Raw genomic sequence first — 16047 nt, 5'->3', positions numbered from 1 at the left:
GTTAAGCCAAAAATGTTTTGATTTTGTTGTCAAAGCATGAACAATGGTACAAAATAGATACCTTCAAACCTCTCGATGTTCTCCAAACAAGGATTTTTGACTTAAAGCTTTCTGTCATTATACTGACGATATGTATTTAATGTTTATCTCGTAAAATAAGTATTTCACTATGTAGAACATTTTCGTATATGTGCTTTGTATTTATACAAACACGACGACGAAGTACACTGAAAAAGTTGGGTAAACGAGTCATGAACATATCTGTGTATTTAATTTTACAGCATTTTTAAATGCTGTAATCATAGAAATATAATGCATAGAATCGCTCTCAGCCTCCAAAAATGTTGCTACAAAAGTCTGCGCGGCAGAGTTTATTCATTGTTCGCTAAACTTCGTCTCTCTCTCTCTTGTCTCTCTTCTGACTTTCCGTCTCTCTCTTCGATGGCTCGCTTTTAGACGGTACTTTTGTTAACAATGACCATTCTATGCATTCTACTTCTATGGCTGTAATTAATTAAATATACGCTGTGAATACTTTCCTTTAAAATATTTCGATTTATTTTCTCTTGACAAATCTCCCCCCCCCCCCTTGATCCTGCATGTCGATCCTGCAAACCAAGTGCCCGCATGCTCATTTCATACTTTTGCCATTTTAAACTTGCCAGAAAGATCCAACTCAATTTTAAGAATTGCCAATCATCAATGTTCATCGAAATGTCATCTGCGCAACCCCATGAATATCTCGTCTTTCGTACATGCTGAAATTCAAACAGTTAAAATGCAATCGAAAGAGCATGCAGGCTGGTGGTTTGCAATCATTTGCAGCAAACCCAAGATGGGATAATATTTTTGGCACGGCTGTAAAATAAATTACACGACAAATGTCAAAACGACATTTAATGTCAAATTAACATCTCTAAAATAGCTCACACGACAGAATCGGCGTTCGCCCATCAAAAATCAAACGGATTGCCAGTAACAAAAATAAAATTTGAAGTTTCATTGAAATCATAACCAGTTACATTTTCACCGGGTAATCGTAATATCTTAGCAGCCAACACTTATTTATTTAAGCGAAACTTAATTCGGCGAAAACCGAATCTGTCGTGCGAGCTATTTTAGAGGGGGGCACTATTTTTATTTGTCGGGCCGATAAATGGTACCCAAAAAAATACATGCACACATTCGGCAGTCATATTAGCATACCTGCAACGAAAGCGATTGGTACCCCTGCTTCAGCAAAATTTTGAATGAGTCAGTGTCGGGCGTCGGCGTATCGCGTGCGACGACTGAAAGCGTGATGATACTCGACGGGGGAGATGGGGGCGGAGAGTGGGGAGGCCGGGGAGGGGGGAAGAGCGTGCGTCAGGGGGGAAGCGGGGAGGGGAGGGTGTTGCGCAAGATGGCGGACACCGATCAGCTGTGAGCCGCCGATCCACTCAGTCAGGCTACGGCCGTCATATGGGGAGGGTGTACGTTGGCGTCGCGTTCGCCTACGACAGCGTTGTGTATGTTCGATGTTGACGTCGTCGTGTAAATGCAAGCTTCCTCGTATAGCGAAAGCCGACTCTGACAGTGCAGTTGCAACGCGCGCGTTCGATCCCTTCGCGAACGCGTCCACTCTCGCGTGCAGTATCTGCACCCACCCCCACCCACCCACCCATCTCTCCTACCAATCCTGCAAAACGTATAGCGTTTGATTGGTAGTTGTTTGTAAACAAGAGCACGCGCCACCACTGAAAGAACGAACGCGTTTGCCACAGGGCCACCGCACCCCACCGCACTGCACTGCACTGCACTGCACTCCACTCCACTACACCGTTCGATCCTTCAAATGTGAGTCAATCATCAAATAAATACATACATTGTATGCATGCATTTGCACAGTTGTATCTACATATATATATATGTATATGTATATGTAGTATGAGCATTGGCATCTTGTTGTTCTGTCGAAATTCGCCAGGGGTAAAAGTAAAAATCGTTAATAATATCAAACTCAAGTGTTACATTGTATATATGTATACATGTTGGCGAGTTTGGATTTTGATTGTATCTCGGTGCTTCGAAAATACGTCTGTATTTACAATATAAATAAATAGTACGCGACGATTGTTGACGTTTAATTATGTCGTTATATTAATTGACGACTTCGAATTACGTACAATATGTAGTATATGTGGTCCGAATTGTTGTTTTGCAATATAATTTTGTATTGTGAAATTCGTATCGAGGGAACTTACGCATTTTCCTACAAATGCGCATCGCTTCGTTTTATGCTGTAGCTGCGGTTAATTATAGTATTTTTGCTTTATATGAATGTACATACATACATGTGTGTGTATGTATATGTATATGAATGTGTATTCGGAATAGCATATATAATTGATTAAAAATTTCAGATTTAATTATAATGTATTTTCTCATTATATGTGAGTCGGTAGTTTTAGTTAGGCTCCCTTATATTTAACCGCTTATTATTTATTTTTTTTGGTCTAATGTTGTTTGTATGTGTTTCATCATTTATAATTTTCGTAATATGGGTATAAGAAAAATTTACGCCTTTTATTATTAAACCTTTCACGAGTCAATGTGATTTTGATTATTTTCGGAGAATCTTCTGTTTTCGTGTTGGTAGCATTCCGAAATTGATAACAATGTTGTGTCGATTTTTTCTCAGGGAACGTAGGCAGTTTACTTCCCGTGCGTACATATCCGCTTGCTAACATTTTAACAACCGCTCCTTTGTTAGTAAATATTGAATGATATACAACATTGCATTGTATAAACTGTCATTTCCTAGAGACTTGTCATAGTTGCGAAAATAACTAATTCAGGTTGCCGTTTATATTTGTCACACTTCAGACAAACTACACATGCGCACTATTTTAGGGATACGTTTGCATTACGCGATAATTTCCGCGATTTTCTTTCGCATTGCCAATAATAATGGATGCGAATGCCTAAATACGTACATCTGTATGTACATAGGTAGATGGATAATCGTATGTATCTGAAATTGATTTGATTTGTTGATTTAAATATGCATTATAGACAAAAAAAAAAGAGAATTCCGCGGATAAATTGTATTGTATACTTGCGTGATTTAATCGGGAAATACTGAAGTTATTGTATGTTATGCATTTGAAGTCAATGTCGGTCGAAGTAAATAGTTGAACGATATAATAAAAATATTGCGCAATATTGCTTGGAGTTATTCCACAGTGAATTCGGGTAACGCAAAGTATTGCACGTCACCTGGCAACCGGCCAATGCATTCTCCGTGTAAACGATATTTAAACTTGTGTACGGAAGAATTCCTCGCATCACTTTAACTTTATGTATGCCAAAAAAATGTGTCGGACTCTTTCCATATCGACGCGTGTGTTTGTAATTGATATGACGCCTAATTTGACGTGATTGCTATAATCCGAGAAAATTTATACGTACGTATGTACGTGTGCCATGTGGAAATTAATCTTGCCGTGATACGGCTGGGTGTAATTTCGCGGAGTACATAATGTACATACATATTCGCTTTTTTGTATTAAATACCACCCAAAGTTATTCGTAGATATGTGTATTTTTTTTTGCTTTGTGTCTATGACACTATAATTATATTAATGTACACGGCAAGTGTTTCAACTTGGTAAGTACACGTCAAATAAAATTCGACTGACGTTCTCTTTCTATTTAATTGATCGATCACAAAAATTTTCACCGTTGAAAAACTATATTTAATACTCGTCCATGTTTGATTTCAGATTGTATTACCTCAATCCTACGCGGGTCTTGTTGAATAGTTTAAAATGTCATCATCATTCATTATGTGATCTTAATGTATATACTGTTATATAGGGAACTCTCGCGATATAATATTTATGGTCGTTAATGCGAAAGATAATTTAATTATTTTACGGTTAATTTTTCAAAGGCGAAACAGTTTAGAGGCCGTTTTCTTTTTTCAATCGAAACAGAGGTAATCAAGACGTTGATCGTCTTTGAGAACTGCCTCTTAGCGTCAGTGTGAATTATTGATATCTCGACCCGTGCGCGCTATTTTTCTACCGACGAAATTCACCGATCTTCATTTTATGGTCATCACTGTGATTTTTATTGTGAGTTGTGGAATTTTAATATGAAAATGATGTGTAATTTTTTTCCATTTATTTACATACTTTGTAAATATGTATGTTGCTATTGGGTTTACATCACGGCATCGAAAGGTCGAAAGATCGAAAAAGCAAATATCGGAAAGCGTAGATCGAAAATCGAAAGATCTTATGTCGAAATATCAAAAATAATGTATGCATGGTAAACGGTACTATGTATCTATATATATATAAATCAATGTTTGTCTGTCTGTCTGTCTCGAATAGGCTCCTAAACCAAATAACCGATTACGATGGAATTTACGATGGTTCAGCTAGTAAATTATCTCTCTTTTTATCGTACAGCTTTGCTTAATGTGCGCGGGCAGGATACGGGAGGAAAAGCCTGCTCCTCTTGTATCCTGCTCGCGCAAATTAAGTGAGGCTGTACGACGGGAGGGAGAGAGTTTTACCACACGCCACTGATATACATATATACTACCCGATTTTCATATGTATTCATGGTAAACGAACATTTTCGATTTTTCGACCTTTCGATGCGGTTACGGTCACCGGTTGCTATTGTATGTACATAGCTATGTATTAGATAGTTTTTTAAATTCCAAACAAACATACCACACATTTTCTAAAAATAGCCGTTGAGATATTTCTACATACATTATTCACTTATTCAGCTTCAACTTCACTCGCGTCTGCTTTAGCTTCAGCATCTACTCCTGGGTGTGCTACTGTTTCTGCTTCTACTGTTTCTGTTTCTGCTTCTCCTCCTTCTCCTATAAAACCTGCGAAATCTTACAGTCAGGTCGCAGCGCTATCTTCTACTGCTTCACCTCTGCCATCTTCATCTTCAGCTACACTTACATCAGCTTCTGCTTCAACATCTGATTATGTTCCTGTCTCTTGTGCTCCTGCTTCTGCTTCTACTGTAGATCCTTCAAATTCGTTCAGTCAGGTCGCTGGGACTTCTTCCGGGAGACTGCCATACACTCGTGGATCTGGAGCACCTGATAAAACTTTACAGGTGGCCACTATTCCGAAATTGAAGAATGTACACGTTTTTAATTTGGCAAATAACTGCACTTGTGATACTGTGAAACAGTTCATATTAAATAAAATTAAAAATAAAAGAATCAACGTTTCTCAGGTTGCTAAAACTGACATGTGCTCGTCATTTAAAATTAGTGTAGATACTGAAACTTTTAATATAATTATCAATCCTGAATTTTGGCCTATGGGTACTGGCATAAGAGAATGGTTATTTCTCAAAAAAATCTCTTCGAAACCGATTGCCCAAACCCGTGACCCGTAACATTAAACTTTATTATCAAAATGTGCGGGGTTTAAATACAAAACTCAAGGAATTCTACAACAACGCCGCTTCTAGATCTATTGACGTCCTTGCTATTACTGAAACATGGCTAAACTCATCTGTACATGATGCCGAAGTACTTGACAGCAGTTTCAATATATATCGCCATGATAGATCTGCCAGAGGTGGTGGTGTTCTTCTAGCAGTTAAAAATACAAATATTATTTCGGTTGAAAGACTTAGTCATCTTGAGGACATTCATGAATGTGTATGGCTAAAACTAAGATTTGTTAACATTCCTTTTTTTATATACATATGTACTATTTATTTTCCACCAAGATCTCCACCAAATATTTATAAGCGATTTTTTGATTTAATTATATCTAATTATTCACATTTAAGTAATGGTCGCATTTTTATATCTGGAGATTTTAATCTGAATTCTTCTAACTGTTTTCCTGATGACCTTAATTTTTTTATATCTTTATTCAACTTAAAACAAATTAATACTATTCGAAACTATTTTAATAATTCCATGTTGGATTTTCTATTAACAAATTTAGATTGTCAGAATATTATTATTTCAAATTCAGTTGATTCCTTGGTTCCTGAAGACAGCTATCATCCTGCTCTTGATATTCATTTAAAATTAACTATAACTTATTCCTCACTTCGTTTAATAAATAACTGTCTTAATACCTCTGTCCTAAATGGATGGTTATTTACAAATGTTGATTTCAAATATTTAAATGATATTCTTTGTAATTGTCAATGGGAGCGAGTTTATGAGTGCAAAGATGTTAATTTGGCCCTCTCTAATTTCTATGACATTATATATTCTATTTTTAATGATTGTTTTCGGTTGAAAGGATTAGTGACGAGTAAAAGGATTTATCCGCCTTGGTTTACTAAAGAAATTATTAATCTCTTAAAAAGTAAATATCAAACACATAAACTCTGGAAGAAATCGAGCAATCCTCTTATCTTAAATAATTTCCGTATTTTACGTACGGAAATTAAGAAATTAATTAATAATGCATATAATGTTTATGTAGCTGATTGTGAAAGTTCCATAGTTAAAAACCCTAAGAAATTCTGGAACTTCATCAATTCTAAACGTGTAAATCGTGTAAAGTCGACCATTATGTACAATGATTCTGGATTGTTAGAGGGTGATCAAAACATTGCTAATGGATTTGCCGACTTTTTTAAATCAGTTTTCAATAATCCTACTGATTCCATGGAACCTACCAATGACTCGGAATTTACTTTCCCCACTTTAGCGATTAATCATCTTGACTCTTCCGATCTGAAATATGGCTTTCTAAAGTTAAAAAATATTTATTCTTCCGGTCCTGACTCCATCCCTAATTACATCCTAAAAGGATGTGAGGTTAGTCTCTTAGAACCTTTAAAATTCATTTTTAATTTAATTCTAAGGAACTCTTCATTCCCCAATTTATGGAAATGCTCTAAAGTAACTCCTATTCATAAGAAGGACGATAAATCTTGTGTAAGGAACTACAGACCAATAACTATCTTGTCAGCGCCAGCCAAAATGTTTGAGGTAATATTACACAGATACATTTTTAATCACTTTCAAAGTATGCTCATTGATCAGCAGCATGGCTTTCGTCCGGCCAGATCAGCCATTACCAACTTGTTATGTTTCTCTAATGACATAACCAGCACTTTGGATTGTAATAATCAAATGGATGTAATATATACTGATTTTGAGAAGGCGTTTGATAAAGTTGATCATAAAATTTTGGTTAGTAAATTAAGTTTTATTGGATTTACTTATAATCTTGTTGGTCTTTTTATTTCTTATTTACAGGATCGACGTCAATTCGTTAAGTTTGGGAGTTGCTTTTCTTATGAGTATGTTGCCACTTCTGGGATTCCCCAAGGATCAAATCTTGGCCCTTTATTATTCCTAATATTTATCAACGATATTCAATCTTCTATTCACCATTCTAAATTTTTATTATATGCGGATGACTTAAAAATCTATAAGAGAATAATTGATTTACCTGACGCTCTTTATTTGCAAGAGGATTTGAATTCTATTTATGAATGGGCTCATGTTAATAAACTTCCCTTCAATATCCTAAAGTGTCGGGTCATTTCTTACTCTCGTTCTCGTTCTCCTATTAAATATCCGTATAAATTTCATGATTCTCTTCTTCAGAGAGAATTATTTATATCTGATCTGGGAATAGTCTTCGAAAATAGTTGGAGTTTCAACATTCACATTGAGAATATCTGTGATAGGGCAACAAAAATCCTTGGATTCGTAATCCGTAATTCGTCCGAACTAGGGCTCACTGCCATTCGTCTCTTATATTGTACATTAGTTCGCAGTGTGCTCGAGTTTGGCTCCATTATATGGTCTCCCTATCAACTTCGTTACTCTCTAATGTTGGAACGAGTCCAAAGGAAATTCCTTAGATTTTTATATCTGAAGACATTTGGATTTTATCCATATCTGTTCCCTAGTGCCTTTGTCTTGGGATCTTTGGGTTTCAACTCCCTGGCAAAGAGAAGAGATTTATTTCTTGGGAAACATTTCGTAAAATTACTTAGAGGAGAGATTCACAATCCCACTATCCTGGAGAAACTAAAATTCTGGGCCCCGGAAAATCGTAGAGTTTTAAGAAAACATGATATATTTTTACCAATTAGGGCTAAATCAAACGTGCTCATGAACTCCCCCCTCTCGAGAGCTGTTCGACTCCTTAACTTACTGGCACATTACTTGGACCTATTCGATGCCAGTTATGTTGAGTTGGTGGAACACATCCTAAAAAGCACGATATAAATTTTTCAATCTTATTTCTTTGTTTTTATTTTGTGTACATATTTTTTACTTGATTTTTATTATTTTTTTATGATGTTTTTTTTTTATTTATGATTTTTATTATTTTCTTATGTTTTTTTTATTTATGATTTTTATTATTTTTTTTATGATGTTTTTTTTGTAATTTTTATGATTTTTATTATTTGTATTAAAATCACATTGACGCTTTGGGGCAACCTGTCAAGTCTCTGTGGTATTGATTTTTTAAAATAAAATAAAAATAAAATAAAATACTTGCCCTCCCTTACTTTTTGTGATTGTTACCAGCTTTTTTTTATTAAAAATATTTCAACCCTACACTCGCGTATGGGCATAATCTTTTTCCTTTTTAGAATCAAAATATTTATCCATTAGGTGCGTCTGTTTATTTATGATGTGTTTATTTTATCACTTAGAATCTCGGCAGGAACACCCTCGTGGAATTTGTCCGTAATTTTTACATACATATTTTGAAGAAAAAAAATGTGTGTGAGAAAGCGCCCAGTTTCTAATACTTAATTCAAATTCGACAATATTAACATTCACTGTGTAAAATCCGAATAGGTAATTTATTCGTTCATTTCAGCGAATGCGCCTCAGTTTATCGCTCTTTTTACGACATTGCCGTTCACTTTACGACTATAAGGCGATCTTTTCCTATCCACCCCCCGCCCCCTTTATATCTATACACGCTCCCGGGGTAGAAAAGTAGACAATAACTCTTCTTTTGCCGGTAAGTGCTTTTTGCAAGCCACCTGTAACAATGCTAAGTAAGCGTTTCCCTTTTGCCGACGTCGAAGAAGGTTCGATATTGCGCAGTGGGTCGAACGCGTGGGACTCGAATACTTATATACACTTTACTCACTTTTATCTACTTATGTATATGCCAGATACCTACATATGTCACGTATACTTACCTAAAATCGCCATTCTATGTGTGTTTGGATGTTAGCAGTTGTATCGGTGACAAATGTTTCATATATGTACATATGTAAGTTTTGAAAATTTATTTATCGAACGCATTAACACATTTTGACACTTGAAAGGTTTTAATATTTTTTTCAAAATTATTATATTTTATGTGTTTGTAATGAATGACATATGTACATATATTCGTATTTGTAATAGTGTAGTGCTACGTTACGAGTTATTGTATCTAATATATAATTTCGAAAGAGACTCTGTATGTAAGGTTTAATGTAACTATGTATGTAAGTTTTGTTGTGAACATCGAAAAGAAATCAAAATTTCTATGACGACGATATCGATAGCGTTGAATATTATTTTTTTTTTCGATTCAAATAAATTTAATAAAAAAACAAATGAATGTTTACTATTAGATTGTTTTGCCATGTTTAAGCTGTTTATATTATAAATACCGAGCGAAGCCGGGTAAAACCACTAGTGTATTATATTTGCGAAATATTTAAATAACCACGGTGATGCACAATGAATAATTCCACAGCTTAACGATATTATGTAGTTATCAATCAAGTTTCGACGCCATGTTTTTGATTGCAATATTTGCTGATGATGAATGTTCATTAAACTATATGTGTGTACATATGTATGTATGTATATAGATTATGTGTATTTTTATGTAATTTTCCGAAACATATTATAAATATTTTGGTAAGTGTTATTACATCTAAAACGCTTTGAAGTGAAAATGCGAGAGCTCCGTCAAACAATAGGTTCAAAAGAAACGACGATGACACATTCGTTTTCCTTTTTGGACAGATATCATATCTAGAAACAAAAGACATGCATAATACTATTGCTGGCGGCTGTAACGGATCCCCCGTCACTCACGACAAAAGCCCGCTCTGACAACCATCGCCGCGTTGTCATCCAAAACGTCGTCTTTCGAGAAACGAGAGGATTTGCGACGCGTCTCTTAAAATAAACGTGCCGCGGAATAATTAGTGAACTGCGTGAGAGTTTCGCTTGATTAGAAAGTTGGCGGGGGGGAGGGCGATGGCAGTTAATGGGTCAAAATGTGTTTGAAATGGCGAAAACTCGAGGACAACAGGGTCAAACGTACACTCGCTAAGCCCGACCCCCCTGACCAAAGCCACATATTTTAGCACACTTGTGACCCAGAATTAAACGATAAATAATATTTTTTTCAATACCAGATATTCAATCGGGTTACGTGTGTGTAATTTCGCAATAAATTTTATCCAGGGAAAGTTGATGTATCGAGTTTGTTCAATACTCGGGTCTGAGACGTATGATCAAACCATCTCGAGCGACCTCTTGTTCAATTTCAATCGACCAAATTGGCAGTTGTTTTGGTTTGTCTTTACACCACAATCCGTCGGTTCTTTCTTTATTTATTGATAAAAACATAAACATACAGTATTACCATATTATTTCAAAACGTTGACACCAAAAATGTTTCTATATATTTATTTATTTATATAATAATAGTATATTAGCCCTGACCTTATGTGCCACTACAGGTTGCTCAAGGTGACGCCTAAGATCAAACATTTTACATGATGATCCATACACAAAACCTGAGTTGAAACCCTCGCCTCTCAACTCTTACACTGCGGAAACCGCTATAGTATGTACATAGCTCCGGTAAATGTAGATGTTCCTCTTTCTAATTCATCGAGCAAAACTAATTAGTTGATTGCAGTGCGCCTCGATATTGCTGCTGCTTCACTCAATTCAACCGGGAAGGTCGACTGTCCCAACATTAATGCACTCTGCAGCTCTTCTTTCAAAAATGTTAACAATTGCGAAACACTGAAGATTTTATTCAATCTGTTGAATAAGGGCGAAAACACAGCAAGGAACGTGGTATGTGGAACGTCGACAAGTTCTTCTATATTTCTTCATATATGGGATACACCGTTATCGATCACTGTCAAGCAAGGATAAATACAAGGATAAAATTTTACCGAAAACACTCCAGGGGGTAATTTTGGGACGGCGTGCCATGAATCTGTGCAAGGTACTCTACATTTTTTTCGCACGCTTAAAAATATCCATAAAAAACCATGTGCCACGTTCATCGCTGTGTGTTTTCGCCCTAAACCTTTCAAAATCCGTTTTTTAATTATTATAATAGTTTCTTGAATAAAATGCGCGAAAAACAGTCCTCACAGTTCATCTGACAGCTCTTACAAAAGTCGTACTAGAAAAATTTTAACGACACGAGACTGCTTGTCAGTTCTCGTCAGTGTGCTGTGATATTCCTGCATGCATGACTTATGCACTGATCAGTGTATATCATTGGAAATAGTAAGAGATATCTTGACGACATGAGTTCCCCACATCGGTCATCGATGCTTCGTGTATGTGTGATCGTGCTCACTTCCTACAATAAAATTGCAATAAAATGTATTTTAACAATATATTCGAACAGGACATTACCGTTCTTTATCCCTATCCTGATTTCTTGTTCTTGTTCATACTGGCTGTTGACCAGTCTATCACAATAAATCCGGTTTAGAGAACAGCTTATAGCGGTTTGACCATTCTCTTTATGGGGGTTGTTTGAACGACGCTTATATTGAACGTGCTATTATAAATATTTTTTTGATTTTACAATTCATTATTTGTAATATTATCACATGTGTACAAGTTATTAAAGCAATTTAATTCCCTCTTTCACAGTATTCCAGAGGGATTTCAGAAACGCAAATTTCAGCATAGTTAATTTAATTGTATGACTGTAAATATATTTAGATAATATCGAAATTGCATTGCAGGAATGCGATTTTATATGTAGTATGTGCTTCAAAGAATATTCGAATTATTTTCGTCAATTACACACATACACATCCGATTGCCAAACAGCGACAGTCGCAAGGTTTCGGTGGCGTCCGTTCAAGATATCAATTTACAACGTTCTTCCTTTTGTTACACTTTCGAAATGTAGGACAAGTCTTCGAAGTGTCGAAACCGAATCGAATTATGCTAAGTCCTCTCGATAATTTGACTCGACGTCAAAGTGCATACGCACGTACATATGTATGTGTGCATTATTATTATGCATTTACATGCGCAAAATGTGAATGCACCAGACGAGCTGTAACGAGCGTCGCGGTCGATGCGCTCGTTTGTTTATTAGACGCCAATTTGCACGTGCTACGAAATTAGCAGCCGGGCACCATCTCTAAAACGAACACGATCATACCCAACGTACGAATTTGCAGATTGTGACGTCGGGTCATGTCAAATTAATAATGCAATTGACATTCGTCGATTTACCTCCGAGACGAGAGCGGAATATAATCGTACTTGACACTGACCTCTTCCTCCTGTCGAGTGCGATATGTTTAAAAATAGTACCTACATATGCATGTATGTATGTGTGTTCATATGTACATATGTATGTACGTACCTCGTTCGAAGTTGCAGCGAAAGATAAACACGCGCTTTATGTACGTATTTATCTATTATCGAATCAGCTGTTCCAATGAGTCGTTTTGATATTGGCCTACTTTTTTTGCGTTTTTTGACATGATATGTGCTTGAGTGATATAGCGGTTAGTTTATTATTCCGTTCTGTTTTACGTTCTAATGGAGACGATCATTTGGTTAGAATTTCTCGATTTTGAATTTTGTTGAAATTTTGAAACGATATATCTATGTACGTAATTTTCACGAATTGTTCTGGAGGCGCTTAATGCTATATCGGTCTCCGTGACGAGCCGGAATGTTAAATTACAGAAAACGCAAATATCGGAAGGCAAAGATCGAAAATCGAAAGATCTTAAGTCGTAAGATCAAAAAAAGGGTGCATGGTAAACGGTACATACTCACTTAATTTGCGCGAGCAGGATACAACAGGAACAAGAGGAACAGGCTTTTCCTCCCGTATTAATGTGCGCGCGCAGAATACGGGAGGAAAAACGCTGCTCGCGCAAATTAAGTGAGTATGTACCGTTTACCATGCACCCTTTTTTTATCTTTCGACTTAAGATCTTTCGATTTTCGATCTTTGCCTTCCGATATTTGTGTTTTCTGTAATTTAACATTCTGGCTCGTCACGTAGACCCATGCTATATGTATGCATGTGTGAATGGTGAAACTTAAATTGTGATACATCAATTTGTTGGTCAAAGTTATCTGAAAACTGTTACTATTCAAATGAAGATTTTTATTGTTGAGACCATTTCATATAAAAATATATGTTTTTCTCATATACGTGTTTATAAATAAATTCAATAAATTAAAAAAAAATACTTTAAAAAACAAAATACAAAGGTATACATAGCGGTAAAAAAATATTTTCCTTCTGTATATACATAAATTGAACTGTATATTTAAACAAATGTGTGCAATTATATTGAGCTATTTTTATCGTTTTAACGCCATTCAGTTTTGATATTCATATAATATAAAAGAGTGTTTGAATTGATGCATTTATTCTTTATTTTTTCAGGTTTGCAAAAACTTTTTACCGGTGAAGACAATAACTGTGAGACTTCAATGACGATAAATGAATTGTCAGTGAAATCGTGCGACTTCGCAAACTTTCCTCCTCTTCATTCGGTTTGAATAGTGAGACTGTAGTGTTTACCGCCAACTACGTTTTCAATTGTGTCTGTGCACGTTCAGTAACAAATAGTGTGTTTTGTTTAAAAAAAAAAGTGTGTGACGTCGTGAAGGAGTTGATCGACGCGACGTGTCAATGTGACTTTCGTCATGCTGGGGGTCTTCAAACGCCGCTGGAAACCCAAAAGGTAAAAATATGCAAGAAGATATATGTACATATGTAGATGCATGCTATTTTTATTGATTTTTCAGCATTCAAAACCAAGGAAGTGAACGTGTCTATTGTTGAAACCACCCCTCTATTCAGAATTCTACCCCTGATTCACCACTAAACTTTTTATGTTTCGAAAGCATCCAAAGTGGTGATAGATTTAAATATTATCGATCCACACTAATTTAGTTCGATATTGCGGTACATATTGTATTGTAGTCTATTCAATTGTCATACGTGTACTTTGAACATAATTTTAATAGAACAGTTTTTGGTAGTGATATTGTGAGGGTTGCGTTAATAGTCGACGGTGGTATTTTTAATAGCCAATTAGTACTGTGCACTAAACTACATATGTATGTATGTACGTACATATGTGTGTAACATTTGTATAGGTACAAACGATATACTGACAGAAAATAATAGTCGCATTCGTTATTTGGATCTTTACTCAAAAACATATATTATACATAGGAGTAGCGAGTTAAATTTAAGCAGTCTTCTATAGTTCGCGGTTTACAAAATACAAAAATTTGCAATATACAGTATACATACATATATACATAGGGTATAAACACTGAAAGTGCACGGCTAAGAATTCAGACAGCTGACTTCTTAGCTTGTTATCTGTGACAATTCAGATAACACAATTGCATGTATTCGCCAGAAACACGATCTGTTTGTCAACCATAGGACACCAAACAGACTAGTCTGCAAATTGACCAAAACTGTTTGTTTTTACGTTGTTTACTTATCCACTCTTCTAAACTGGAAAAACACATGGCCGAGTGTATTTTTTTCTCAGGGTAACAACATCTTGTCAGGAAACGGTTTTTTAATCTCATTTCGCACCCCCTTGAAAGTGTGCAATTCGACACGTCACTTTCAAATAAACTTCCTGGAACTTTCGTCCTTCAAGGTGTAAACATTCGGCGATACGTTTTTAAGATTATGCGTGGTGTCATATTGTCGCAAATTTATTGCGTCAAATTGCATACTGATAGTTCACGTGCGTGCCTATAATTGTTACCTTTCAAATTGAGCCTTTGGGGCTAGCGGATTTTTTATTTAATAATATATCGATGGAATTTGCGGCTCAGTTGCCCAAAAACCAAACCTCGTTATCTCGAGGCGATCATTGTTTATTTTTTTGTGAGCATACTATAAAAATTCAGTTTTAGATCAAATAATGACGACGTGAGATCATAAATAATAATTATTAACCTTGATATTGGATGTATCGTGTGTATACATGTTTAGAAAAAAAAAAGTTTTTATATGATGATATGGTAATAAATAAGGTAAAGGTATTGTATGCTTTGGGAGATTTATCGGCTGGTTATGAAAACTTGGAAGGTCGATGATTTATGAAGGACGTTAAAATGGATACAAATTTGAACTAGAAAACCAATATTACGAGTGAGTTATCGGTTTCGTATGCATGTGTTATGTTTTCCGGTATTGAACAAATAATCCAGGACGGTGCGTAGTTTTAGTTTAGGAGTAGTAATACAATCTGTGCCTTTAATTTTTGTTAATTTCAATGATGAAACTGTTGGGATATCGGTCCATTTAAAAGGCAGATGCTCGTTTGGCAGATGTGTGTTTTTGGGCAGATGCGCACTCACTCAATAGTGTAGCACTTTATTTTATACATAATAATACAAATTAATTCTAGCAACTGGATTCTAGCAACATTCTGATAAGATTTTTTTGAAATATTTAAATTGGCAAATGCACGACGAATTTCGATTACGCGTTTTACTGAGTTTCTCATAACAATATAGTTGAATTTAGATTTTTTCACTTTTGTATTTTTAAATTGGTATTTACTACCTATAGTCTGGTACAATACACTGGACGATGTATAAATTATCGCCGAAAGTGGCTGCTTACTTGTCCACAACTGGCCGAACAAATCTAAGAACGTGACGAAGATGCTCTGTGACCCAGGCTAGTTCATCGCCTATCGGCGCCAGAGAATGGGAGAGTAGAAGCTCGTGCGAGAAAGTCATTGCAGATAGGTCATCGAAGAAAGTAAAAAGTACTGAGTATTGAA

At 35.7% G+C, this 16047-nt stretch overlaps 1 protein-coding gene across 1 annotated transcript in view; it reads left to right on the top strand.

Moving 5' to 3' along the window:
* Nucleotides 1-1441: 1441 nt before the first annotated feature.
* The window catches only part of LOC143916120 (uncharacterized), a 202673-nt gene continuing 188067 nt past the window's right edge, over nt 1442-16047 (top strand). The window contains exons 1-2 of the mRNA XM_077437035.1: nt 1442-1836; nt 13665-13965. Coding sequence (XP_077293161.1) covers nt 13928-13965 — 38 coding nt within the window. The 5' untranslated portion in view covers nt 1442-1836; nt 13665-13927. The remainder of the gene's footprint in view (nt 1837-13664; nt 13966-16047) is intronic.

The sequence above is a fragment of the Arctopsyche grandis genome, chromosome 8 (genome assembly GCF_051622035.1).
Source record: "Arctopsyche grandis isolate Sample6627 chromosome 8, ASM5162203v2, whole genome shotgun sequence".
Taxonomy (NCBI): Eukaryota; Metazoa; Arthropoda; class Insecta; order Trichoptera; family Hydropsychidae; genus Arctopsyche; species Arctopsyche grandis.
This window is presented reverse-complemented; position numbering and strand designations above follow the sequence as displayed.